Here is a 26,681-nt window from a genome sequence, read left to right as displayed (position 1 = left end):
TGGCACTTTCAAGTACTTTGGACTTCAGTCTCCCATCTCTAAAATGGAAGTCCTACAGGCTCCTCACTGGTTGTGACGACATTTGGGAAAGTGTTTGGCAAACTGGAAAGCAGCCCAGCAAATCAGTTACTAGAACTCGAGCCTTTTCCTTGGCAGCTGATTCAGGACACGTGACCAGACCTGCGTGACCCACCCCACACCATGTGAGGCCTTCTAGCTAGTTTTTTCAAGCTGCTTGGAGGACAAGCAGCGTCCTCCTCTGGCAATGGGAACTGGAGAGCGAGTGGGGCCCAGCCCTGGTGGAAACTCTCACACACGCACGGACATTCATGAGTGTTTCCAATGACTAAGGGCCACATGAAGCCGTTGGCTGGACCCTTCCTGAAACCTGTCCCAGAATGGTTCGGCCTGCAGTGCTGCTCTGACCATTCTCGGCCCTACTCTCCCACTTCTCTGGGGGTGAGCCCCTTGCCTGCACCCAGGGAAGGACCCCGAGCTCCCCCTCTCCCTCAGCAGCAGGTAACACACAGGGCATTCAGCATATGAGGCAGTTTATTGATGTTTACTTGCCCAGATGACTTTTCCTCACTGTTCTGGGGTTGAAAGACTGGGGGAGGGGAGGTATACAGATGGAAGCCAAAAGGCACATACTGAATGCGCCAAGGTGGGCTGAAAAGGGGTTGGTCTGAGATGGACAAGGCCCCCATTTCAGAGGCTAAGAGACTTTGGGCCCAAGCACATGTACTCATACAGCCAAATCCCTTCCATCTGCCAGAGGAGAACCAGGCACCACCCTGGCCAGCTTTCCCGTGGGTTCCCCCGCCAGCTTCGGACCCAGCTGTTGCGCTGAAGGGACCGCCTACATCACAGCAGCCATGGCATCTGGACCTGAACACACAGGGCAGGGCTGGCCTGGCTCCATCTGTACAGCAGGGACGAAGGTGGCTGACGAGCAGATCTGTGGTGCCCGCATCACGGAGGGAGGGTGGTGCTTGTCGGCATGAGATCACGACTCTGAAATGCAGCGTGAATCCACAAGTGGGGGGCTGAAGGCTGGGCACTGTGATTAAGTATGGAGCTGACCCAACGCTGAACAAACAGACTGCTTACACAGCCTCTGCTCACAGGGTGTTCTAGTCCCCTTAGCTCTACACTGTCACGGAAGCAGAAGGAAGAGGAAGTGGTGGGCTGCCCGGCTGGGACCTGGGGACTGTCACGATTGTCCAAATCTCTGAGCTCAGAGAGCAGCCCAGCCACTTCAGCCCTGACCCTGGGACTGAGGGAACAGGACGTTGAGTCCCAGGAGGGCTGGCCCCAAAGGCCCCTGCCCCGCCAGCGGCTCTGCAGGCCTCCTCTTCTACCGCTTCTTCTTGGCCTCCTTCTTGGGCCTTTTGCTGGCAGAAAGAACAGCAGCCTTGGGTTTCCTTGTCACCTCCGCACTTCTGGGCTCAGAGGGCTCTGCCTCCTGTGTGGCGATAAAAAGGAGAGTCCTGTTTAGACGAGTCAGCCTGACACCAGCAAAAACGAGACTGTTGTCTGAAGGGGGCTTTGCAAATTAAAGCACAGGGCCCCAGAAACACCAGGAATGGGAACCGTCATTGCTGGGACCCAGGAGCCTCAGGTGGATGGGGCTGGGGGCTGCTGGGCGGGGGGTGGTAGAGGAGGACACCCCCCCCACCATGAGCAGGGCAATTCCAAATGAAGAATAAAGAAAGAGGCCCCAAAGGAGGAGGCAACCTTTGGAGCCTTAGAGGCCAGAGGCAGGGGCGGGGGGGATTGAGGCACCTCCACAAGCCAGCCAAGTGACCTGTGGGCAACTCATTTCCCCTTCCTGCATCTTGGTCTACCCAGCTGTGAAATGGAAATCGTGATGCATGCTATCAAGGGCTGATGCGTAGAGAGTGCCCAGCAGCTGAGGAGGCACCCAGTGTGCTAGTACCAGTCAGAGCACCGGCGAGGAGCCGGCCAGGCCCAGACCCACTGAGGCTCGCTCTCCCTCCAGCCCTACTGTCCTCTCCTCCCATTCAAGCCACAGCACGCCAGGGCTGGGAGGGGTGGGGAGCACTGGCCTGCAGCTAGGCAACCACTACACTGTGTTCTGTGGGGCCCAGCAGAGGCGCCCCGGGGGGGAGGGCAGAGGGCAGCCTGGGGGCAGAACTCTAGACTCTCCCTACAACCTGGGCAGCCCTGATTTTTCTGTCTGTCCCATTTCATGTAAGATTTGGTTTGTGCAGAGGCTCTGCTGCTTTAAAAACAGATGCAAAAGCACAGACCTAACCCTGGCCTTCCCGGCACAGTAAAGACCATGGTCTCCGGGAAAGGGACTCAGCCTGCCACAGCCACAAAGGCTCATGTCAGAGAAGAATCTGGACAGGACTCAGTCCTGTCAAGTGTTCCCTGCCCTCCGGGGCTAAGTGCCACTGTGCCTTGGTCAGGCAGGATATTAGTGTGGCATGTCTGGCCTGGAGAACACTGACCACAGCCCCCGGGCCTCCTCTGGCCCCCAAGTGGACTTCACTTGGCCTACAGTGTTTATATTTAAAAACTTGAGCCAACTGGTAGATCTCCCATTCAATCCAGACTCCTAGCTTTTCTTGAAAATGTTAAATGCCTGGCAATGGCAGCCCCTTTATTCAGGTGCCCACACTAGCCCCCCACCCCATGGTCCCAGCACTAGGATAAGGAAATGCTTCTCGGCACCTGTGTTCTTTTATTAAAAATGGTAAAATAAAAAGCAGACAAAGAATACTAAGAAGGAGCACACTTCTGGAAGAGAACAGTATTTCCTCAGTTAAAGTAGTCGACTCCCAGCCTGCAGCTTGCTTTGCTCCCTATCCTTCCCAGGGCTGGCTCCTCAAGCCCGCAGGCTGACCGCAGAGACGCGATCGTGGCTGGGGAGGGGCAACCCACACTTCTGGGGGGCCTACTCCCGAGATGCGTCAGCCCCCCTTGTCAGCCATCACTGCCTCCACTCCACCCTGCCAGCCTGCCAGCCTGCCCACTGAAACCTCAGAATGTAAAGGCCCAGCCCAGCCCCAGGTACCCACAGGTGATCTTCCCAAGATAACAAGGGGGCCAGCCCTCCCCAGCCAGGTCTCTGATGGCAGCACTGGGCTCCATGGCCTGTCAACCTGGGCCGATACTTTAATGTAACTTGGCAAAAAAAAAAAAAAAAAAGTAATAAAGAAAGAAAAAAAAGAAAAAGAAAAGAAGAAAGTTAGCCCTTAGAAAGCTAAACAAACAGAACCTCAGAGAAGCCAGCGTGTCAAGTGCACAGGCCGAGCACCCCCACCCCCAACCGCAGAGCACAGCAGTAAGGCTACTGTTTAAGGCAAACCCCACAGGGTGCAGTCTTGGGAGACCTTGGGAACTGGAAACTGTCCCCAGGGCAGTGCCCATGAGGCCAGTGCAAACCGGCCAGTTCCTGAGTGCCCGAGACAAACAGGCCCCGATGAGATGAATGGTTTCCGCGCAGGAACTTGCCAAGCATCTCCAGAGCTCCCGGCCCTCTAAATTCAAAGCTGAGTGCCCCTCCGGTTTCAGTGGGGCTCAGTTCAGAATCCACAGGGACGGTGACACTAGCCTACCAGCCCCAGGGCTTCCCTCATTCCACAGTCCCTCTCTTAGGTGCCTGATCCATTCTGATACCTCCCCACCCTCTCTCCTGAGCACACGTTTTCCTGACCCAGCTATCTGTCAGACAACTGGAGTAGCATCCTCCCTGGGCACCTCCAATTCCACTGTCCCAGACCAACCGAAACCCCTTCTCCAGCAGACCAGGTCCTCCTCCCCACCGGTCTCTCCTCCCAATGGTCCAATCAGTCACCACGTCCTGGGGTTCAACCCCATCTACCCCTTGACTTGGTCACACTCTCCAGCACCTAAGTCCTCCACTGCTAACGGACCTCCCTGCTCTGTGCCATCCCTCATGCAGATCCCCCCGCCAACGTTAAACCTTCCAGGGGCTTTCCATCTCCCACAGCCTCATGCCCCACACAAGGGATGGCATCTAAGGAGCCCACATCTCCAGCTCTTCTGGCTCTTCTCCAGACCCCACACTGGGTCAGCTGCCAGGGTTTCTGCTGGTCACCTCTAACAAGAGAAGCACCCTTCTTGGCCACCCAGCAAACCCCTCCCTGTGGTTTGGCCCTGCTAAGAACGCACTCCTACTCACTGTCTAGTCTTCCTTCTCTGCTCTCCACCTCCAGCAGGGGGCATATCCCTTTCCCCAGCCCTACCCCTACCCCCGGTACCAAGTAACCACCCGTGCCACATTACACATTACCAGGGACACATTCTCCTGCTGGTCTCCCCTACTAGCTTGTGCGCTCCCTGAGACAGCTTCAACTGTGAATGAATGAATGAATGAATGAGTATGGAAGATCAAGCAAGATCTCCCATAACCATGGGAACTTCACTCTGGTTTATCATCATGAAAATAGAACACTTAAGGGCGCCTGGCTGCTTCAGTCGATGGATGGTGCGACTTGGGATCTCAGGGTCATGAGTTCGAGCCCCATGCTGAGTGTAGAGATGACTTAAAGAAATATTTACAAATATATATATATATATATATATATATATATATAAAAAACACTTGGGACTAGGTCTCACTTTTCCCATGGGCACAGAGGACACCAGCAGATGTCAAACCCAATACATATTCCCTAAAGTGTGGCTAGGCATAGCCTCCAGTAACAAGAACCACACCGGCTGTATTTACAACGTGCCAGGCCCCAGGCGATGTGCTATGGACCCATTTTATTTTAGCCTTGCAAAGTACCGTGCTGAGTCCCACCGGACAGACGAAAGAAGAAACACTCGGAGAGATTATGTGACTTGCCTAAGGTGTCCATCAGTGAGCAGCAGTGCCAGGACGTGAACCTCTTAATGGTTATAGGGTAGAATAGAGTGTGTCCCAGGTATCCTAGGGAACTTAGGGCTGGAGACCAAGACCCCAAGTTCACTGACAATCCACCCTCTCTTTAGCAGCACCTGGAACCACAGGCCGTACAGATGATGGGAGAACGACAAGAACGGCCCATTCTAGATTCTGCCAATGGGTTCTTCAGACCACTTGTTTGTGACCGCAGTTCCGACAGGAGTCAGGAGAGTGGGTTAGTGCTCCCCGCGCAGGGCTCTGTTTTTCACAGCTGAAGGCAGCTTTCCGTGGGTGTGTGTACATATTATAGTCATCGAGTCATCTGAGCATATTATCTGTCTCCTTCTCACCCCAGACCTCCTCCTCCCTCCCCCACCTCAGTTTTTGGCATCATCACTCACCCAGTTACCCAAGCTAGAAACTTCCAAGTTGTTTCTGAGTTCTCGTTCCCTCATGCCCCCACAGTCCTGCGCATTCTACCCTCCAAGGGGTTCTCGACTCCACCCGGCCCCTCTGGATACACACTACTACGCCAGGCCAGACCCCATGGTCCCCCGCCGGTCCCCTTGCTGTGTCAGCCTCCCCGACATTCTCCTCACCGTCCGTCCCACTGCTTTCAGTCTATTCTAAAACAACAGTCTTGACTGTGTCTATCTGCTGCTTTAAATGTGTTTCTGGTCCCCCCTTTGTAGGAGACAAATTTCTAAGAGCTTCCCTGTGGCCTCCAGTCTCCTGGCTCTCCCCTCATGCAGCCCACCCTGTCCCACCAGGCTATCGGCCCACTGGTATTGCCCATGTGCTTTGTTCCCTGTCCTGCTCTGCCGGGGTCCCCAGCCCTCCCACCTCTGTATGTGCACCCAGTGGAGGCAGTTTTGTGCCAGGCGCCACGGGGTAACGACGACAACACACGCTGAGCGATGTGCACCCAACATCCACTCGCTGAGCCTCCATGACCCTAACAAGCCAGCCACTGTGAGCCCATTTTACAAGAAAGGAAACAGAGGCTCACTGAGTCTCAGTGACTGGTCCCTCGGGGCATAGCCGAGTTCCCCCCAAGCTACAGGGAAGCGAAAGCCGCCCTTATGCACATGATTCGGATGCAGGGGTCCTAGGCACGAAGGGCTGCAGCTCCAAATCCTTAGCCAGCAAGAACGACTCTGAACAGAGTGGCTGACTTTAATTTCTCCTCAGATACATGCTGCTGGGACAGTCTAGGCGGACTCCAGGCACTACAGCCCCACCTTCGAATCTGGGAACTCCGTGCCTCCTCTGAAACAAGTTTTAAGCTTCCTCAGCAATCACGCCATCTTCGGGAGTAAAAGAAACCCTCCCCCGCCAGAGGGTCGCCAGCTCTGCAGAGGCCCCAGTCCTCTGCCGACACAGGCCTCATCAATAATGAAGCAGATCCACAGCTGCTTACGAGGCCAGGAAATTGCTACTGTTCATCAGGTTCAAATAATCAAATTTGTGCCTCAGTGCATCCGATCCCTTCCAGCAGGGAAAGCACTCGGAACTTTATGACTTCCATTACACAGTCCAGCGTGGACTCAGTCTGATAAATCGGAACAAAGCAGAGCTCCGTACAGACCAAAACCATTCTTTCCTCTCAAGCAGTCCAGGGAAAGAAACCCCGTGTGCTACGTGCGCGTATCCTCATGCACCTTCTCTCACTTGATCCCCAGGAACTCTGGGCTGGGAAAGCATGCCATCCCTCTACGGCTCAGGACGCAGGCTTAGGGACGTGAAGGGAGGGCGGTGCTCAGACTACGTGTCCCCAGCGCTGATGCTCCTGCTCGCCCTACTGCGCACTCCTGCCCCAGGCCCCAGGCATGGTGGGGGATGTGAAGACCTTGCAGCGGTGAGCCAGCAACCCTTGAGAGGAGGCTAGGACTAGCTGGAACTGGGGGCGGAGGAGAGGCCATCGTCGTGGGCTCAGCAAGGCGAACGAAGACACGGTGTCCAGGATGCGCCTGGCAGGCCAGGAGAACCGTGATTACAGAGAACGGCCTTGGGCCTTATTCCAGACACAATTCAGCACGACTCCAGGCCCTTCCCACTGGCTGGTCTGTGGCTCTTTGTGTGCCCGGCCGTCTCTCCCATGAGACGGTATACATCCCGAAACCATGTTTATACCGTCACCCTGCCCACCACACAGCAATCTCTCCAGAAGGGCTCGTTAAGTAAAAAACACCCTGCCACCCAGCTCAGCAGCAAACTGCTCCCAAGCTGAAAAATATACAGGGCAGAAACAGCAAAGTTAGTTCTCAGAGCCTGTCTCCTAAGGTGTTGAGAGTAGGTATAATATACACTTGCCCGAGTTAATTATTTCCTCTGGCAGCCTCAGACAGAATTTTCCAACAGGGTCCTGAAATTCTAGGCCGCTGCTGGGAAGGCTCCATCTTTTTCAAGGCTCTAAAACTTGCAGAGCTTTCTAGCTGACAGTGAAGCCTATGGGCACAACACTGAAAGCTACCACTCTTGCTATTCTGGAGAGTTCTCCACTGGATCACAACGCTGGGCTTCAGTTGTCTCTGTCTGCCCAACGCCCTTTCCATGGGGGCTTGGCTCCTTCTTGATCCCATGTGGTTCTAGGAAGGACTCTCAGTCCCTGTGGCCACAGGCGTGGCCAGTTAAATGTGGCCTGGCCAGAAATGGTACCCACTGCCCCTTCCCACCTCTGGGGCAAGGTACAAGCATGTGGCCAAGCCAGATCCGAGCAGAGACCTTCCATGAAACCTGGAAAGTGAGCATCGGCAGAGAAACGGCTTCTCTTGCTTGTAATCACGAGCAGTAAGGATGTAGACGGGGCTGCTGCAGCCACCTTCTGGACACATGGCAAGGGCCTCCGAATGAAGCCGACACTCTCAGGAAAGCCAGGAGACAGAGACAGAACCCTGAAGACCTTTTAAGCCTCGGAGCCCAGCTGCGCCTTGAAATTCCCAGTTCTAAGAACCAACAGTTTCCAGAGAAACTGCTGGAGGTGTTTTGCAACTTTCAACGGAGTCCCCGTTGCTGCAGGAAGAGACTGTGGCAGGCCGCATAGAGACAACAGAGTGCAAGCGAAGGTACCAGCCTCGGGGCTGGCAGCAGCGAGGGAGACGAGCCACACACACGTGAAGAGATGGGAACTGTCAGCACCCAAACTCCGCCAGGTGAACCACTGCTACCTGTGTCATGAGGCGCTGAACTAGAAGTCAACACCCACTTGCGTCATCTCTGTGGGGACCGGGACACGTGCTCTCCTCAAACGATGGTCGTTTTCTGGGAGACCGCAGGCCCCTCTGCCGACTGCTCTGCCCTGTCTTCAGACAGAGCCACCAGAAAGGAGACCCCAGCTTTGCCTGCACAACACTGCTGCTCCTTTGGGACATGGCCTGCCCCTCCCACCACACAAGCCCTAGCTTCCCCAAGCTGGGTCAGCTACAGTTCCTTCCCTGGGGATTCTGGAACTGAGACCAAGCAAGAAGACAGCCTCCAGATGCTGCAGCTGAAGGACATACACTCTAGAAGCTGTTAGTGGCCATGTTTCATCCCACCGCAGGGACGGTGAGCAGAGGAAGCAGGGCCCTGGTGAGAGAAGTGAAAGGAGATGGACAGGAAGGGGAGACCAAGGGGATGCAGATGGTGAGCGACAGGGTCCTGGTTCCCACCCCTTCCAGATGCCCAGCTGCATCCCCGCTCTGGGACGGCACCTGAATCTTTTCGGTACAGCCACACTGCACAGAAACTGCTTCAAGCATGTCAGGAAGGCCCCAAGTTCAGGCCTTTCCTGAATCTTCATTTCCCTTGAAAAGCCCAGCAACCCACTCTTAGGATTTCAAATAGTAAAGCCATGTGGATAAAATACTCCCCAGGTCTCTATGCCCAACTTCTCACTGGCTCTTTCCCACTTGGGTGTCTTGCTATTATTTCAAACCTAACACATGTAGAACTGAATGCCTCCTACCTTCCCAAAATTGGTTGGTGCTTCAGGGAAATAGTATAGAGACTAGACCAGTGGTCGCGTAATAGAACCCCCTGGGCACTTCAAGTAAATACTAATGCGGGCTACAGTGAACAACAGAATCAGAATCTCTATGGGTACAGCCCAGGCCTTTGAAAACCCCCAGGCAGGTGTGGACAGATGGAGAATGGTGGACCAGCCCAAGAATTCCCCAGGTCCTCACTCAAGCAGACATCAGTAATCAATTACTTCACTGGGGCCTAGAAGCAGGCCCAGAATCCATGCACTATGGCCACCACACAATCCATCAGACTTGGCATGAGAGAGGACATCTATGTGCCCTCCTGGACGGGACAGAAATGGTGTAAGGATATACTACATTTTAGAATCCAGCCTACAAGAAAATGCTTGGATTAAGTATGGCCCAAGCCTCAATCAGGCTCACACAAATGTTTGTTTTCTCAGGTCTTGGTTTAATGAGGTGTCGATGAGAACACGTTCTCATTTGGCTTAGGGCTGGAAGGACTTCAGTTCTGATTTTGCAAATTGGTTCTTTGCTCCCACTATGAAAAGAAGGGGGTGGGGTGGGAAGCATTTGTATGTGTTCCTTTTTTCTTCTCTGATTACCCCCAAAAGAGCTTTCAAATAATCTGCTAAGTATTGAAGTACTGAAGCCATAAACAAGTTGCAAAAAAATCAGCTTACTGGAACAACAGGAAAGACATTCTTCCGCTTTTCAAAGGCTCTCCCATCATCTAGAGCCAAAAATATTATCTTCTGACCCAAAAAGCCACTAATAAACCTTGTTTCTATAGGCCAAGCAAGAGGGATGATTTTGCCCTAAGCCAAACGACAAAGAGACCAAGACTGTTCTCTGGGTCCTCCCACCCCGAACTCTACCCTCTCCCCCCTCCTGGTACCCTCCACTTCCCTCCTGCGATTGGGCTGCCAGGATCCCCACCACCTATGACCAGAGGCACCCTTCCTCCTTACGAGCTCCCTGGCCTCAAGTAAAATCCCCTTCTTTTCTCCATCCCCATCCAAATTCCAAATCCCAGCTAGGAGCAGGCTCAACCTCGGAGCACAGTCTCGGCACTCACCCTCTCTTTGAAAGACTGTGCACAGAATACTGTGTTCCTTTCCATCTAGTTGGGAGTGTGGGGAGTAAGAGAAGGCTGCCTTCTGGGGGCACACCGAGAAAAGCTGGCAGCAGAACCCTGGTATAATAAATAGAATCCATTTGTTGGCCTGATGCACCAATAAAAAATTGAATTACCAGTACTGTATTTTTTTTGTTACTGATCCATTGAAAAGCTTAAAAAAAAAAAAAGCTAAAAACAGTAAGCTTCAGTCATGAAGACAATTCACTTATGTGAGCCTTATTCCCCTAAACTGCGAGATAAATTAAAATGAGATGGTATGTACTATATTTATATTTCAAAAGACAAGGCTGTTGTCCCAAATTAAGCTCTAAATGGCAGAGTGGGGAGTCAGGGAAGCAGGTATACGGCTGAGCCCTTTGTCAACTCCCTGCCTCCACAGGCCTCAACCCACTATGCCACTAAGAATGTCAAACAGATGAGTAAAATGCACCCTCCTTTCCTTGTTTGCTAAATTGACCCCAGCCTCTGTGGCCAGCCTGGAAGGGTTAAGAACACTACAGGAGGTGAGGAGCAGCTCTCCAGAAGGCCACACACCTCTGACTCCACATCCCTGCCTAGAAAATAAAAACATTCATCACCTCTGTCCCTCGGGACTCTTAGCAGGCTTCATCAGTGGCCAATGACAGTAAAAATGTTTGTTATTTATAATACCCAATAGCATGCCGTGTCTGTGAGGACAGAGTCCCAGAGCGCGGGGATTACGTTTTTAGAGCGTGATACAATTGTGAGTGGAAAAACTCCAATCGTGACCTCCTTCTCAAAATACCAGAGTAAGAAACAGAGATGGACAGAACCCTCGGAGGCCATGAGTCCATCCATGTTCACCAAGGCTTCCCGTACCCTCAGTGGCTGTGCCTTCCCAACCCCCTGCCCCCTAAATGCTGGAGGTCCTCGGGGCTGCAGCCCGGGTCCTCTGCTCGTCTCAGCCCATGTTCTCACCCCCAGAGACCTCATCCTCATCTGGCTTCAACATCTCAGCTCCCACATGTTGATCAGCACTCAGCCCAGACCCTTCTCCTGCTAGAGACCTGTGGATCCAACTGCTTACTTGCCAGAGCCGCCTGGATACCTTAAAGGCACCTGTTTGAGCCTGAACTCAGCACACTTCTTCCCCCAGCCCCACCTCCAAGCTGCTCCTTTGCTAGGGCTCCCTTCTGCAACAGTAATGGCCATGATCCTCCCAGCTCCATGAGCAGATCTCTGGGACACAGTCATCTCCATGAAAAATGGATCTCCAGAAGATACTATATGTTTTTAAGTGAAAAAAGAAACAATGTGAAACTGTATTTAGTAGGTGCCATCTTTTATGTATCAAAGGGGAGAATATTTATACACACACACACACACACACACACACGTATAGCTATACCTCACACACATATGGATTTGCTTATGTTTTTTGTTTTTGTTTAGTTTATTTATTTGACACAGAGAGGGACAGCACAAGGAGGGGGAGCAGCAGATGGACAGGGAGAAGCAGGCTCTCTGCAAAGCAGGGAGACCGATGCGGGGCTCAATCCCAGGACCCTGGGATCATGACCTGAGCCGAAGGCAGATGCTTAACCCACTGAGCCACCCAGGTGCCCCTGCTTGTGTTTTCAAAAAGAAACAAAAGAAGAATAAATCAAAATAATAAAAATTATTACCTATGGAGGAGGAAAGGGAATAGAGTGGAGAATACCTAGGTGAAAGGAGACTTCTGTTTCTGAAGACAATTATATCTTGTGTCATTTTGACTTTGGGAGAAATATTGCACATAAACATTTTATATTATGTTTAAATTAAATTAAAATGGAAAAAAAAGTCCCTAAAATTTCAAAACAAGTTAAAGCAAATTAGCCTAACTGCATATCACAATGGGAGTATAACTAAAAGAAGAGAATTACTAAACTCAGTACTCTGACCATACATCCCTACTGAGATATATTCTAAAGCCAGAAAGAACCACAGAGAAATCCTATATTTCATTCTGAGTCTTACTGTTAATAGTAAAAAAAATGTAGTTATTTTTAAATTATAAAAAATACATTATAAGTGTGCAGTATAGAGTCAACATTAAAAAAAATCCTGCTTTCTTTAGAAAAGCCTATTTGCAAGGCCAGCCCCTGGCTGGCACCTGGGAAATCGGATTTTGGGTGGTTCCCACAATTCCTGGAACTGATTAAGAGTGACTCACTGTACCTAAATCAAACAATATGCTTTATGCCTAATACCTGCTTTCCTTCAGGAAGTCTCGAATTCTGGTCCATAAGCAGAGGGTGCTTATGTGACCCGTCCCCAAGAGAAGTCCTAGGCAATGAGTTTCAAATGAACTTCCCTGGTAACAATATTCACACATGATAAGGCTCCCCTTGAAGCCATTTGAGCATAAAAAAACCCTAAAAACTTATCCAATATATAAAAATATATGTTCAAGGAGCACCTGGGTGGCTCAGTTGGTTACTCGTCTTCCTCTTGGTTTCAGCTCAGGTCACAATCTCAGGGGGGTGAGATGGAGCCCTGCATCATGCTCTGTGTTCACCATGGATTCTGCTTAACACTCTCTCTCCCTCTTCCCCTCCCTCTCATCTCTCTCTCAAATAAACAAATCTTAAAAAAAAAAAAAGATATAAATATAAATATAATGTTCAAAATGATGTGAAAATCAAAGCTTCATTAGCCGAGACTGGAGGGTACTAGAGTCCAAACTTGTTGTTCTGAAAATTAATAAAAGGAAAGAACCAAGCACTTATCTAGACTTTACTACAAAGTGCATTTCAGAATAACTATATAGGCAATGAGGAAAAGGTCTTCTTCGTGGAAGAATTCCAGCTAATAAATGCAGAAGGAAATAATGGAGCTCAGCAATGGATAATGCAAACACTTTAGGTGCAAGACTGGTGGGGATTTTTTTTTTAAAGATTTTATTTATTTATTTGACAGAGAGAGAGATCACAAGCAGGCAGGGAGGCAGGCAGAGAGAGGAGGAAGCAAGCTCTCTGCAGAGCAGAGAGCCAGATGTGGGGCTTGATCCCAGGACGCCGGGATCACGACCTGAGCCGAAGGCAGAGGCTTTAACCCACTGAGCCACCCAGGCACCCCTGGTGGGGATTTTTTAATAGAGGGATCAGCTACCACCACCTGAACCCACTGACCAATCCCAGAATCTCTAAGTGTGTGACAAGCAGACACCATATGCTCATCGACAACACGTATCAGGAAGTCCACAGTGCCAGCCAGGAGGTGTTCTCACCAAATAGCCTGATCTGAGTTGACTCAAGCGTCTAGATTGAACTTCCTATTAATAGGAAATACAGGGAACAGAGAAACAGGTTAAATGACACCACACAGAGGCAATCAGCTAAATCCTGGACATGGATACTATAGATGACAATGACCTGCTTTCTCCAACAAATCAGTGTTATGAGAAAAGGGAGGGTGGGGGAGAAAGGGTGGTGGAAGGAGGGAGTATGCTACAGAATAAAGAAACCTACAGAAAAAAGTCAATACAACAAAAAGCCAATCTGATCCTGTCAGTGTCTTACTTAAAACCCTCTGGGCCCCGCCCGCACCTCTCATTCATGTCCCTCTGTGCTCTGGCCACAGTCATCCTCATTCAGTGACTTGAACTAGAGTCCTTGCAAAGGTAGTTCCCCTGCCCCAGAGTAAGACCAGGTCCTACCCCTTGACAGGCACCCTCACAGTGCCCTGGGCTTCTCATGGAAACATGCATATTTCTTTCCTATCTGGCCTTCTCTCAAGGACTAGAAGCTGCATGAGGAAAGACTCTATGTTCTTGCTACAGACGGACACGTAATAGGCAGTAAATAAAAATCTGCTTAACATGTGTGAACCAATAAAGTACTGGTCACATGCTTCAATGCCACTAGGTGGGAATCTGGCATAGTCCCAACTGGTTTTCTTTGCTACAGTATCTGTTTTTAGCACCTAGAACCCAGTCTGATGGTGGAAGCTCTCAGGGAAGGACTCACCGCCTCGTGGGACTTGGGAACAGGTACGATGATGGCCAGCACACAGATGAGCTGGAAGATGGCCCCCAGGAACAGTCCGTACCGTAGCAGGTTCTCCAGGAAAGTGGGCTCGGGCACCTCAGGAGGTGAGAAGTCCAGGTCGGAGGCCATGGCCCAGGCCACCTGCTGCCTGTGGTCTCCTCTGATTCACCACTCTCCAGAGCCAACTTCTAGACACAAAGGTTAAGTGTCATGTTTCTACAACTGATTTTTAAATGGTTCCACTTGCCCAAACACACCCATACTTCCAGGGATATATAAAGCGATCATGGTGAAATGTTAATAGTACTTGAATCTAAGTGGAAGACGTATAGACAGTCATTGGACTATTCTCTCAACTTTTCTGAATATTTGAAATTTCTCCAAATACAGAGTTAGGGAAAAGGAGTAAAGGCAAACACTTTGACAAAAATCTCTAATCAACATACATTTGAAGGCCTGCTACAGGTCAGATTTTGTTCATTTATTCATTTATTCATCTAGCTATTCATTCAGCAAATACCTGCTGAACACTAAGCACGAAAGAGAGAGAAAAAGAGACCAAGCCCTGCTCTCCTGGGGCCTACATCTCAGGGCAGAGGCCAACAACACATCCAGACGTGCTGTGCCAGCTGGTGACAACTGTTTTGAACAAAACTGACAAAGGGCACTGTTTTACTTTGTGCAGGGTGACAGAAAGGAGGGGCTCTCTGCAGAGATGGGGACTGATGGCAGAGATATGAAGTGTGAGAATGAGCCACTGGAACATCTGAGAGAGGCACATCCAGGCAGAGAGAAAACAAGTGTAGAGTCCCCGGGGCAGGGAAATGAGGTCAAAGTGGCCAGAGTAGAGTGCTCAAGAAGGAGAGAAGATCAGGGAGAAGTGTGGGCTGACCCACTAGGACCATGACATTTCTGGATTGACTGAAGCCACCAAGGATTTGGGGCAGAGAAGTGACATTATCTGACTTACAATTTAAATGATGGGGACAGGGAGTGCAGAGTAGACACAGGGAGGCCAGTGAGGAGGCCACTGCCAGTAAACCCAAAGAAGCAATGCTGGGGACATGAATGACAGGGGCAGTGGTGGCCAGTGGTGGCAGGTCCAGCTTCACCCAGCCTCTCCTTTCAACAGGGCCCCCACTCCTAATACTCTGCTCGAGCCCAAACAGCTCCCTATAGTTCTCCAAGAGCACGGGCTCTTCCAAAAACCTGGGCCTCTGCCCAGGCCGCACACTCTGCCAAGAATGCCCTTTTCCATTCTGACTGCTTGGTGAAGCCCCCACTCTACCTCCAAGGCTGAGCTCAAGCGTCACCTCCCCAGCACGCCTTCCTGATTGCTGTCTCCCACCCTGGTATGACTGAACCGCCTCCCCTCTACCACGGCACCCACAAGTGGCTTCCTTCTGCCCACCGCAATGAGAAAGGGGCAAACTGATTTTTGGAACAAGCCCACCTGACTCCAAAGCCCTCTGTGTTTTCAGAGATCTGTGCCACACTGCAGTTTCCTGCTAAATCTGAGCTGTCCAATATGGCAGCCATGAGCCACCTGTGGTTATCGAGAGTTGAAATACAGCTGGTCCAAACTGGGAGGGCTGTCCAATTAAATACACGCTCAAGTGAGGAGATGGCAGGAACATCAAAATGTAAAAGATCTCATTAAGGATGTTTTTATATCGATTACATGCTGAAATTATATACTGGATTAAGCTGCTATTCATTTCATATTTTTAAAAAAATAACAAAATTGGAGGATTTACTTTCTGATTTCAAAACTTACTAGGAAACCTACAGTAAGCAAAACAGTGTGGTACTGGGATAAGGATATAGACTAATGGAATAGAAAGCTCAGAAATAAATCCTCACATATGTAGTGGACTGATTTTCAAACAAGAGAGCTCGCATCATTCAATGGGGAAGAACAGGTTTTCAGCACATGGTGCTGGGAAAACTGCATTAGATACCCGCAAAAGAATGCGGCTGGAACCTTATACCATATACAAAAGTGAACTCAAAAGTGAATCAAAGATCTAAACTTAAGAGCCCAACTATAAAACTCCTAGAAGACAACATCAGGGAAAATCTTCATGAGATTGGATTTGGCAATGATTTCTGAGATGTGACACCAAAAGCAAAGGCCACAAAATAAGAAATAAGTTGGGGGGTGCCTGGGTGGCTCAGTGGGTTAAGCCGCTGCCTTTGGCTCGGGTCATGATCCCAGGGTCCTGGGATCGAGCCCCGCATCGGGCTCTCTGCACGGCGGGGAGCCTGCTTCCCTTCCTCTCTCTCTGCCTGCCTCTCTGCCTACTTGTGATCTCTCTGTCAAATAAACAAAAATAAAATCTTTAAAAAAAAAAAAAAAGTTGGACATCATCATGATGAATTTAAAAACTGGTACATCGGGACGCCTGGGTGGCTTAGTTGGTTGGATGACTGCCTTCGGCTCAGGTCATGATCCTGGAGTCCCGGGATCGAGTCCCGCATCGGGCTCCCAGCTCCACGGGGAGTCTGCTTCTCTCTCTGACCTTCTCCTCGCTCATGCTCTCTCTCACTCATTCTCTCTCAAATAAATAAATAAAAATCTTAAAAAAAAAAAAAAACTGGTACATCAAAAGACATTATCAAGAGGGGAAAAAAAATACAAACTGGAAAACAGTGGTTGTTTCTCAAAAAGTTAAACATAGAATTACCATATGATCTGGCAACTGCACTCCTAGGTATGTACCCCAAATAACTAAAAGCAAAGGCTCGAACAGACACTTGTACCCCAGTGTTCACAGGTGCACTTACAACAGCCAAAAGATGGCAGCAACCAAGAACCCATCAACAGATGAACAGATCGACAAAATGTGGTGCACACGTACAAAGAAATACTATTCAGCTATTAAAAGGAGTGAAATTCTGACACCTGCTACAACATGGATAGATCTTGAAGACATGGTGCTAATTGAAATAAGCCAGACACGGAGGGGCAAACGTTGTATGCTGCCACTTGTAAGCGGTACCTAGAATAGGCAAATTCTCGGAGCCAGAAACCAGATATAGGTTAGCAGAGGCTGGGGGGGAGGGGAACGGGGACTTAGTGTTCAATGGGGACAGAGTTTCCACTGGGGATGCTGAAAGACTTCCGGAGCTAGAGAGTACTGATGGTTAGACATCACTGTGAGTGCCACTGAACTATACACTTAAAAAATGGTTAAAATGAAAGGGAAAAAAAAATGGTTACAACGGTAAATTTTATGTTATGTATATTTTACAATTTTAAAAATTTACCTTTTTCTTTTTACTTTTTAAATGCGGCTACTAGAAAATAGAAAATTACACATGTGGCCTGCATTGTATTCCTATGGCATAGCCTTGGGCTAAAGAGAAGGTTCTAAGACCTTCCTTCACCGTGGAAGTTTCACTGCTTTGCACCGTCAGGGAAGTGACTAAAGGGTAGCAAAACCGCCTTCTCGGTAAACAGAGTGGGACTTATGCAAAGAGTACTGTGTCCCTTTTGACCTGGACACTTGGGAAGATTACACGCCCGTGCCAACAGGGTGGCCACTTTCACACTACTTCAGCTTTCTCTGGGAGCCACCTTCAAACCCCTTTTGAAAAAAAAAAAAAAAAGTCCTCAGAGCTGGCAGATCTTTACCCTCCCAGGAAGGATCTGACTTCTGGAAAGAACCCAACATCCTCTGAATCCAAGTGTGGTGAATCAGGTGGGGCCTCGAGCTCAGGAATACCATTTTTGGTCAAATACAAGGTATGACGAGGCTCAGACCCAGGCAGATTGTTTGGGGTGGCTCATGAACTGGCCCCGAAGTGAATTCCAGGGCGGCTACAGGAACAGCTTCTCCGGAGGACACACGCCATCCTGCCAGGGCACCGGCATGTGAACACCAAGGTAGAAGCAAGTGCTCTCATTTCTTCACTGTGGCGGCTCACAAAGTATACATTTTTATTTATTTTTTAATTTTTGTTAAAGATTTTATTCATTTATTTGAGAGAGAGCGAGCGTAAGCAGGGGAAGGAGCAGAGGGGGAGGGATAAGCAGACTCCATGCTGAGTGCGAGGCCAACACAGGGCTTGATCCCACACCCCCGAGATCACTACCTGAGCCGAAATCAAGAATCAGAAGCTTAATCGACTGAGCCACCTGGGCGCCCCTAAATTATACATCTTTAAAAATGCCCTTGGGGCGGGGCGCCTGGGTGGCTCAGTGGGTTAGGCCGCTGCCTTCGGCTCAGGTCATGACCTCAGAGTCCTGGGATCGAGCCCCGCATCGGGCTCTCTGCTCAGCAGGGAGCCTGCTTCCTCCTCTCTCTCTGCCTGCCTCTCTGCCTGCTTGTGATCTCTCTGTCAAATAAATAAATAAAATCTTTAAAAAAAAAAAAATGCCCTTGGGGACACCTGGGTGGCTCAGTCCGTTAAGCATCTGCCTTCGGCTCAGGTCATGATCCCAGGGTCCTGGGATGGAGTCCCACATCAGGCTCCTTGCTCAGCGGGGAGCCTGCTTCTCCCTCTGCCTGCTGTTCCCCCTGCTTGTGCTCTCTCTCTGACAAATAAATAAATAAAATCTTTAAAAAAAAATGCCCTTGGTCCCAAGCTTTACGCTTAAGGCTGTGACAAGCCTACTAAACTTATCGATACTTAGATTAACTAATATTACCAACAGCAACACTGTTATGAATACTTGGAATACAATAAAAAGATTGGGCCTGAGGGTAGGGGCAAAACACCTGACTCTATCAGCCATAAGCTATACTTTGAGCGCATCTCTTGACTTCCTGGAGACTTGATGCTCTCATGAGCCAAACAACAAAAACATTTATTCAAAGCTATAGTGCATATAGGCTTTTTTTTTTAATGGCAATAAGACCATATATAACAAGAGCCATAAAAGTGATTATATCCTTTGACTGAATAACTCACTTCCTAGAATTTACAGTAAGGAAACAATTCAAAGCAAGAAAAAAGGCTTCAGGTACAAAAAAGCTCACAGCAGTGCTATTCATGACACTGAAAAACAGGAAGCAACTAAAGTATCCAACAATAAAGAGGCAGTCAACCCAATTATGGCCCCTCATGGCATACTGCCCCTTCACTAAGATGGCAAATACAAACAACACACGCACATCAGGTCAGCAGAAAGTCTGTGCAAAATAACATTTGCTGAAAAGAGGCAACAATTATATGAGCACTGTGACTGCAAACACATATAAACTGATTTCATTGGCCAAAGAGCCAAACAGGCTACGAAGATGTGAATCGTCGCCGTTCAAGCAAGGACTCCCATATTGGATGGCCCAGGTGTAACAGGACGATAGTTGTGAGAAGGTTCTGGAAAACACAAAATGCTCTGCACAGATTGTGTATGCCTTACAACTCTCACCTACTTTTCTCTGCTTGACTTCCCAGCCCTCCTGCCAGTGTTTCTGGGTCTTCAGTTTCTGAGTACAGAAGTCACAGGAGTCCTAGTCGTCCTTCAGATCTCAGGTGGGAGGTGGCTGCCCTCAGACTCCCTGGGCCAGGTTGTCTCCCCTCATGCCCTGCCATGGCTGCAGCAGCAGGGACAAGCGAATCATTTGCCAGATGTGCACCACACCCCACAGTGAGCATCTCATTCACTTCACAACCACCTGGGGAGTAGGGTGTTGCTAATGAGGACGAGGACACTGAGGCTTGGAGAGGTTATGTGGCCTGCCCAGGGACCACGTGGCCGATAAGTGGTAAAGAGAGGCTTCAAACTAGTGGGCTCCTCCAGAGCCTGAGCTCTTCCCCACTTGGTCAGTGGTTTTCAAAGAGCAGGCTGTGACCCATCAGTGAGCCACTGAAACCACTTGGGGGCTGTAAGAGGCACTTTTTTCCTTTTAATTTCATTAGCCAGCACTTGATTTAATTAAATAAATGACGATAGAAAATATGACATTAGTGGGGTGCCTGGGTGGCTCAGTCAGTTAAGTGTCCGACTCTTGATTTCAGCTCAGGTTGTGAGCTCAGGGAAGTGAGATGGAGCCCTTCGATGGACTCTGGGCTCCCTCTCTCTGCCCCTGCCCTCCCCTCCAACACTTATTCATTCTGGCTCTCTACCTCTCTGTCTCTCTCTTAAAAAAAAGGGAAGGGAAGGGGAAAGGAAGGGAAGAAAAACGTCACATTAGTAAGGACAGTATTGTATTCTGAAGCCTTTTTTCAGTTACATCCACTTACATCCAAATATGTGTGTTCTGGGCCAAAATTCAAAACATATTTCTTATTATTTGAGAAATCAGAGGAGTCTGGAGTCTAATGTTTTTTACTTGCTTCACTATAAGGTCCTGGACAGCAGAGCTCCTGGGCCCACCTTGAGTTTGTTCCAGGGCCTGACTCAAATATTTGGTGAATAATGAAGCCTACGCCTGTTTCCCACCTGCAAAGCAAGAGCAGATGCCTCAACCAAGTGCCTCGTTTAACAATGAGGGGCAGGCGTGGAGAAGCACAGGGCTTGCTTAGGCTCTCCCTGTGAGTCAGGGCAGAGCTGACTATCCCGATGTCTCTAGCCCTGCGGGGAGCCAGACTTGCTTTAAAAGCAGAGGTTTTTATACCTTGGGGAAACCTCATACCCCTATCAGAATTTAATAAAAAACACTTACTCATCTATTACCAAACATGACAAATAATTTCATTAGGTTACTAAGACCCTAGGCTCATCCCTGAAATGCCAGCCACTAGTGGTCTGAGACACTCATTCATCAGACAGAGTAACTGAGCACCAATTGTGTGTCAAGCATCCCTCTAACTACCCCCCCGCCCCCGGAATCTTCATTCAAATGGAGACACACACACATATGCATGGAAGATAATATCTGAGCTGAGTATTATGAGGATCTATAAAGAGTGTGATTTTATGTGAGGCAGTGAGGGGAGGGCCTCTCTGAGAAGGTGACCCAGGGAGACAAAGTGAAAGCACAGGAACATCATTTAAATATCAGCTGGAGTATCCCAGCTTGGAGGACCAGCGGGGAGGCAGGAATGAGATTTATGATCAAGGAGAACAAGAAGAGTGAGCCAGCTGGGTAAGGCTAATAGGCCATTATAAGGCCTTTGGCTTCTCCCCTGAGTAAAAGGGGAGCCACTGGAAGGCACTTATCGAAGAAGATGGCAGGATCTGACTCATTTTAAAACGGTCCCTCCGGGACACTTGGGTGGCTCAGTCGTTAAGGGTCTGCCTTAGGCTCAGGTCATGATCCCAGGGTCCTCCAATCGAGTCCCACATCCGGCTTCTTGCTCAGTGGGCACTCTTCTTCTCTCTCTCCCTGCTGCTCCCCGTTTGTGCTGGCTCGCTCACGCTCTAATAAATGAATAAAATCTTAAAAAAATAAAATAAAATGGTCCCTCTGGCTGCCCCTGTGTTGAGAACAGACTGCAGGAGGCAAGCCTGGGAGCGCAGAGACCAGTCAGGAGGACGCTGAAACAGGCAAAAGACAAACGGCACCAGGGTGGCAGCAGCGGGGATGATAAGTTCTGGGGTTATGGATATATTTTGCAGAGATAGCCAATGGCATCACTGAGGTGAAATCTGAAAGAAAGAAGTTAAAAATAGGGGAGCCTGGGTGGCTCAGTGGGTTAAAGCCTCTGCCTTCGGCTCAGGTCGCAGTCCCAGGGTCCTGAGATCGAGCCCCACATCGGGCTCTCTGCTCAGTGGGGAGCCTGCTTCCTCCTCTCTCTCTCTCTGCCTGCCTCTCTGCCTACTTGTGATCTCTGTCTGTCAAATAAATAAATAAATAAAATCTTTAAAAAAAAAAGAAGTTAAAAATAATCCCTGAAGTGAAACTACCCTGTATGATACTGTAATGGTGAATAACAAGACATAAGGATTTGTCAAAACCCACAGAACTTTACAACACAAGAGTAAACTTTAATGTATACAAATATTTTTTTTAAAAAATCATTTAGGAGGTCAGGGTATCCCAGGAAGGAACACAGAATGCGACATTCTTTTTTTAATTTTTTATTAACATATAATATATTATTAGCCCCAGGGGTACAGGCCAGAATGTGACATTCTGAATCTAAATGTATTACAAATGTTTTAAACAACTTCACTGAAAGGGCAAGGGGAATCAGGTGCAGATCTCAGTAACTTTGGCAATGAGTGGAGTCTGTAGGACTAAAGGTAAAAGGAACTGCACATTCTCTAGTTGATAAAGTTACTTCCCACAGGCAGCAGAGGTTAACAATTCTGAAACTACTATATATGTATACTGAAATTGAACAACTGAGTAAATGGATGGTAGATGGTGGGAGCTAGATTAGTCACAGATGGAGTGGGAGGTTACAGATCAGCTAGATGAGGCGAGAATGGTCCATGTGGAATGATGAGAGTTGCAGATATGAACTCATATTTAGCTTAATATAGATACAGGTGGCTACACAAAGAAATATTTATAGATACGTGTATAAATACAGGTTAGTATACACACATCTGTAGCTTGCACTGAGGGTCTAGAAGCATGGGCATCCCAGTAGCAATGATCGCATCTAACAACCAAGTCTTGGCACTTAATACATTCTCCAATAAAAGGAAGCAAGGCTGCTTGGAGAAAAGTTTTTTTTTTTCTTTTAAAGATTTTATTTACTTATTTGATGGACGGAGATCACAAGTAGGCAGAGAAGCAGGCAGAGAGAGAGGGGAAAGCAGGCTCCCCGCCGAGCAGAGAGCCCGACATGGGGCTTGATCCCAGGACCCTGGGATCATGACCTGAGCCGAAGGCAGAGGCTTTAACCTGCTGAGCCACCCAGGTCCCCCTGGAGAAATGTTTAATTCTAGGACTGAGGCATGAAACATACAAGATGAGCCTGGAACATAAAGTGTTTTAAAAAAAAGAAATGGGTCACCTGGGTGGCTTAGCGGGTTAAGCCGCTGCCTTCGGCTCAGGTCATGATCTCAGGGTCCTGGGATTGAGCCCCATGTCAGGCTCTCTGCTCTGCAGGAAGCCTGCTTCCCTCTCTCATGTTCTGTCTGCGCTCTCCCTCTCTTTCTCTCAAATAAATAAAATCTTTAAAAAAAAAAAAAAACACCACCACATTCGCTGGGGCATGCCAAAGGGATAGAGGAATGGCCAAAGCTGGAACATTTTGAGCAATAATATATAGTATTACTGGATTATAACCCAAAGTATGAAAATAAATATCTAAGCCATACTGATATAAATAACTGAATAGGTAAATAAATCAACAGAAGAGCGTTGACAAATTTCTCATGGAGAATGGCAAATAATTTATGTAGATACTCTGCCTTTAAGTGTGAAGCATGATTCCACACTCTTAAGTGTGGACTGTAATGACTCTATTCCTTGACTACAATATGGAAGAGGGGAGTAAGGGAAGTAATTTTACAGTGGAAAAACTTGACTACTTCAAGCTAGTGATCCAAGTTAACATCAAGTGACAACTTATATTGATAGTATGTACCCTGGATGCTATGTGATGAGAATGGACTTTACTCTGTGGTTTTCCTCCCCAAAACCCCCTACCTAATCACGCGAAGAAAAAAAAAAAAATCAGACAAATCTCAACTGAGGATCATTTTACAAAGTATCTGACCAGTAATACTCAAAACTGTCAAGCTGCTCTAACAAGGAAAGTCTAGGAAACTCTCAGGGCCAAGAGGAACCTAAGGAGACACGAGGACTAAAAGTAATACAGTATCCAGGATAGGATACTGGAACACAAAAAGGACACTGGGGGAAACTGAACCAAATGTGAATAATCATGGACTTTAGCTAACATTAACTTATCAATATTGGTTCACTATGCTAAACACGCATTGTGCACCTAACTAGGCGCTTTGCATTCACCATCTCATTCAATCTCAGATTAAATGGCCTATGCGCCCATTTTACAGAGGAGGAAACTGAGAACCGGGCAGGCAACTAGAGATGGCCCACGACTACCCAGCACTATGAGGCCCACTCAGGAGTCCCAACTCCAACCAGAATGACCCCGAAGCCTGGGCTTCTCCTAACGCTCCGCGGGTGGGAGGAAAGGCCAGGTCCGGGCAGCGAGCGCAGGGTTCAGGCCCAAGCTCCAAACGAACGCACGGGGCGGCACCGGGCGAGGCCCTCCACGTCCAAGGGGCTCAAATTCCCCTCTGCAAGTAACTTCCTGACAAGCGTCCCGGGAAGTTATTGTCGTCCGGTGCAGGGCGTCCCGGGGGCCAGCGGAGCAGCGCCGCCGGAACGAGCCCGGCCGGCGCCCGAGCCCAACCCCCTCTCCGTTCCCACAGCCCGGGCCACTCGGCCCCTCCCCGAAGCCCGAGCCCGGCCGCCGCGCCGCCCCACTCACCTCCCGCGCCGCCGGGCCGCTCCCCCGGAAGTGGTTCCCGGCGGAGGATCCCGGAAGTGACGCACTAAGCAGCCCGCGGTCTCCGCTCCTCCCGCGTTGCCAGGGTTCCCGCCTTTGTCCCAACTCCGTGGGTTTGAGCAGGAGGGGGAGCCCTGGAGAAGCGGGTTACAGACCTCCCCGGATTCCCTAAGCCCCTTTGTCTGGACACATTTCAGCAGTCGTTCATAGACGTCTATAGGCGCTTTAATTCTATGCTAGACGCTGAACTAGGAACTTACAAAGAGGGGAGAGGAAGAAGAATTCTTAGCATTCAAACAAGAGCCCATTATTAGAATTCGCTCAAACCTTTCACGGGGTTGTGAGCTGGAGCCCCACGACAGGCATAGAACCTACTTTAAAAAAAAAAAAATCACTGAGTGCATCCTCTATCCCCTGTGCTGGTTAGTGGAGATACAATGAAATTGTGAAATAATAAATGTTACTGCTTTAAGCTCCTACTTTCGGGGTTATTTGTTATATAGCATATATAGATAACTAATACACAGAAGATCAAAGAGGAGGAGTTGGATGGTAGAGATCAAAAAAAGAATTGAGACCTAATCTTACCCTCAAAGAGCTCACTCTTAGAAGACACTAAAATAATTGTAATTGAGGCACACCTGGGAGGCCCAATGGGTTCAGCGTTGGCCCTTGGCTTCTGGGGTGGTTCTGGGGTGGTCCTGGGGTTCTGGGATAGGCCACTTCCTGCAGGGTCTTAGGCTCCCTGCTCACGGGGAGTCAGCTTCTCCCTCTGCTCCTCCTCTTGCTGGTGATCTCCATCTCTCTCTCTCCTCAAATAAATAAATGAATAAGATTCTTAAATAAGTAAATAAGGGGCACCTGGGTGGTTCAGTCAGTTAGGCATCTGCCTTCTGCTGAGGTAGTGATCTTGAGGTCCTGGGATCAATCCTCCAACCACCCCCAATCCAGCTTCCTGCTCTGTGGGGAGTCTACTTTTCCCTCTGCCCCTGCTCTCTCTCTCTAATCTTTTTAAAATTAATTAATTTAATAATTATAATTCAGACAACACCCACTAACTCCATACTATGTGAGGTGGAATGGAGGATACAAGAATGTAACAATGTATTTATTCGACAGATATTTATGGAGTCTCTGCCCTAGATTTCCATGTACTATGGAACTGGGAGGACAATGGCAGGTAGGTGAGTCCCTACCCCCACTGTGCTTACACAGTAACAGTTACTATCTGACACCTCCATTAATCAATCACACAGAGAAACGTATATGAATCAGGAGATGTGTTGGGAAGCAGGAGAAACCATGAGAGAATAAATAACATGGAAGATACAATCAAGACAGGGTGATCAGGCAAGGCCTCTCTGTGGAGATAATATTTAAGCTAAGAAAGAATGAGTAGGATTTGGCAGGCAAAGAAAAGGAAGAAAGAGCACGGTGGGATGTGAAAAGGCTGTGGGAAAGGCGTGGAGCATAAGAAGGGGAGAGAAGCTGAAGCCTGAAGGGTACAGATACGTAGGACAAGAGTTGGTACTTGCCCTTAAAGGGGCTCACTGTGGGGGTGCCTGGGTGGCTCAGTGGGTTAAACCTCTGCCTTTGGCTTAGGTCATGATCTCAGGGTTCTGGGATTGAGCCCCGCGCCAAAGGCTCGGCAGGGAGCCTGCTTCACCCTCTTTCTCTGCCTGCCTCTCTGCCTACTTGTGATCTCTCTCTCTCTCTCTCTCTCTGTCAAATAAATAAAGTCTGTTTTTAAAAAGGGGGGGACTCACTGTGGGTAGTGGATGAGGAGGGTCATAGGAGACAGAGATGTTTTATGTGTTGAACTGTGTCCCTCCCCAAAAAAGCTATGTTGGAGTCCCAAACCCCAGTAGCTCAAAATATCATCATATATGGAGACTATATAGGGTATTTACAGAGGTAATCACATTAAAATGAAGTGATTAAGACATGCATTAATCTGACCGGTGTCCTTATTTAAAGGGGAAATTTGGACACAGATCTACACCCAGGAAGCACACCAAGTGAAGATAGAGATCAGAATGATGCTTTTACAAGCCAAGGAATGACCAAGATTGCCAGTAAGCCACTGGAAGCTTGGGAAAAGCCACGAGGCTGATTCTCCCTTGCAGCCCTCAGCTTTGATTTCAGATTCTTAGCCTCCAGAGCTGTGAGAAAAGAAATATGTGTTGTTTAAGCCACCCAAATTTGTGCTGTATTTTTACGGCAGCTCTAGCCAACTAATACAGATGTGCAGGTGCTTTGAAACCTGTTACTCTGTATCCAAGGGTAAAAAATTCCCAGTGCAGCTGCTGCAGGCATAACTGCTTGCTCACTCTCTGGAAGCTACTGGAAGGTACCAGTTGAGTCTTGCTCATCTT

The 26,681-nt window shown here is 48.8% G+C and overlaps 1 protein-coding gene across 5 annotated transcripts; it reads right to left on the bottom strand.

Moving 5' to 3' along the window:
- Nucleotides 1-534: 534 nt before the first annotated feature.
- Nucleotides 535-24,390, bottom strand: MANBAL (mannosidase beta like). 5 transcript variants are annotated; one of them, XM_047746268.1, is made up of 3 exons: nucleotides 24,289-24,390; nucleotides 13,960-14,168; nucleotides 535-1,465 (listed from the first exon to the last, which is right to left on the bottom strand). In XM_047746268.1, exons 2-3 carry the CDS (start codon nucleotides 14,107-14,109, stop codon nucleotides 1,358-1,360), a joined length of 258 nt encoding a protein of 85 aa, XP_047602224.1. In that variant the 5' UTR covers nucleotides 14,110-14,168; nucleotides 24,289-24,390; the 3' UTR covers nucleotides 535-1,357. The 5 variants fall into 5 exon arrangements, with proteins under 5 accessions (XP_047602224.1, XP_047602227.1, XP_047602229.1 ...); XM_047746271.1 differs by having other exon boundaries at nucleotides 13,960-14,165; nucleotides 24,289-24,356; XM_047746273.1 differs by lacking the exon at nucleotides 24,289-24,390 and adding an exon at nucleotides 23,974-24,177.
- Between the last annotated feature and the right edge of the window lie 2,291 nt (nucleotides 24,391-26,681).

Source organism: Lutra lutra, chromosome 9 (assembly GCF_902655055.1).
Source record: "Lutra lutra chromosome 9, mLutLut1.2, whole genome shotgun sequence".
NCBI classification, from domain to species: domain Eukaryota; kingdom Metazoa; phylum Chordata; class Mammalia; order Carnivora; family Mustelidae; genus Lutra; species Lutra lutra.
The sequence above is the reverse complement of the archived record's forward strand: the minus strand, read 5'-3'. Positions and strand labels throughout refer to the sequence as shown.

Coding starts and splice junctions, on each gene's coding strand:
- MANBAL (XM_047746268.1), bottom strand. CDS start 14,109: ATGGCCTCCGACCTGGACTTCTCACCTCCTGAGGTGCCCGAGCCCACT. Junction 1,466..13,959: donor TTCCCAAGTCCCACGAGGCG/GTGAGTCCTTCC, acceptor ATCGCCACACAG/GAGGCAGAGCCCTCTGAGCC.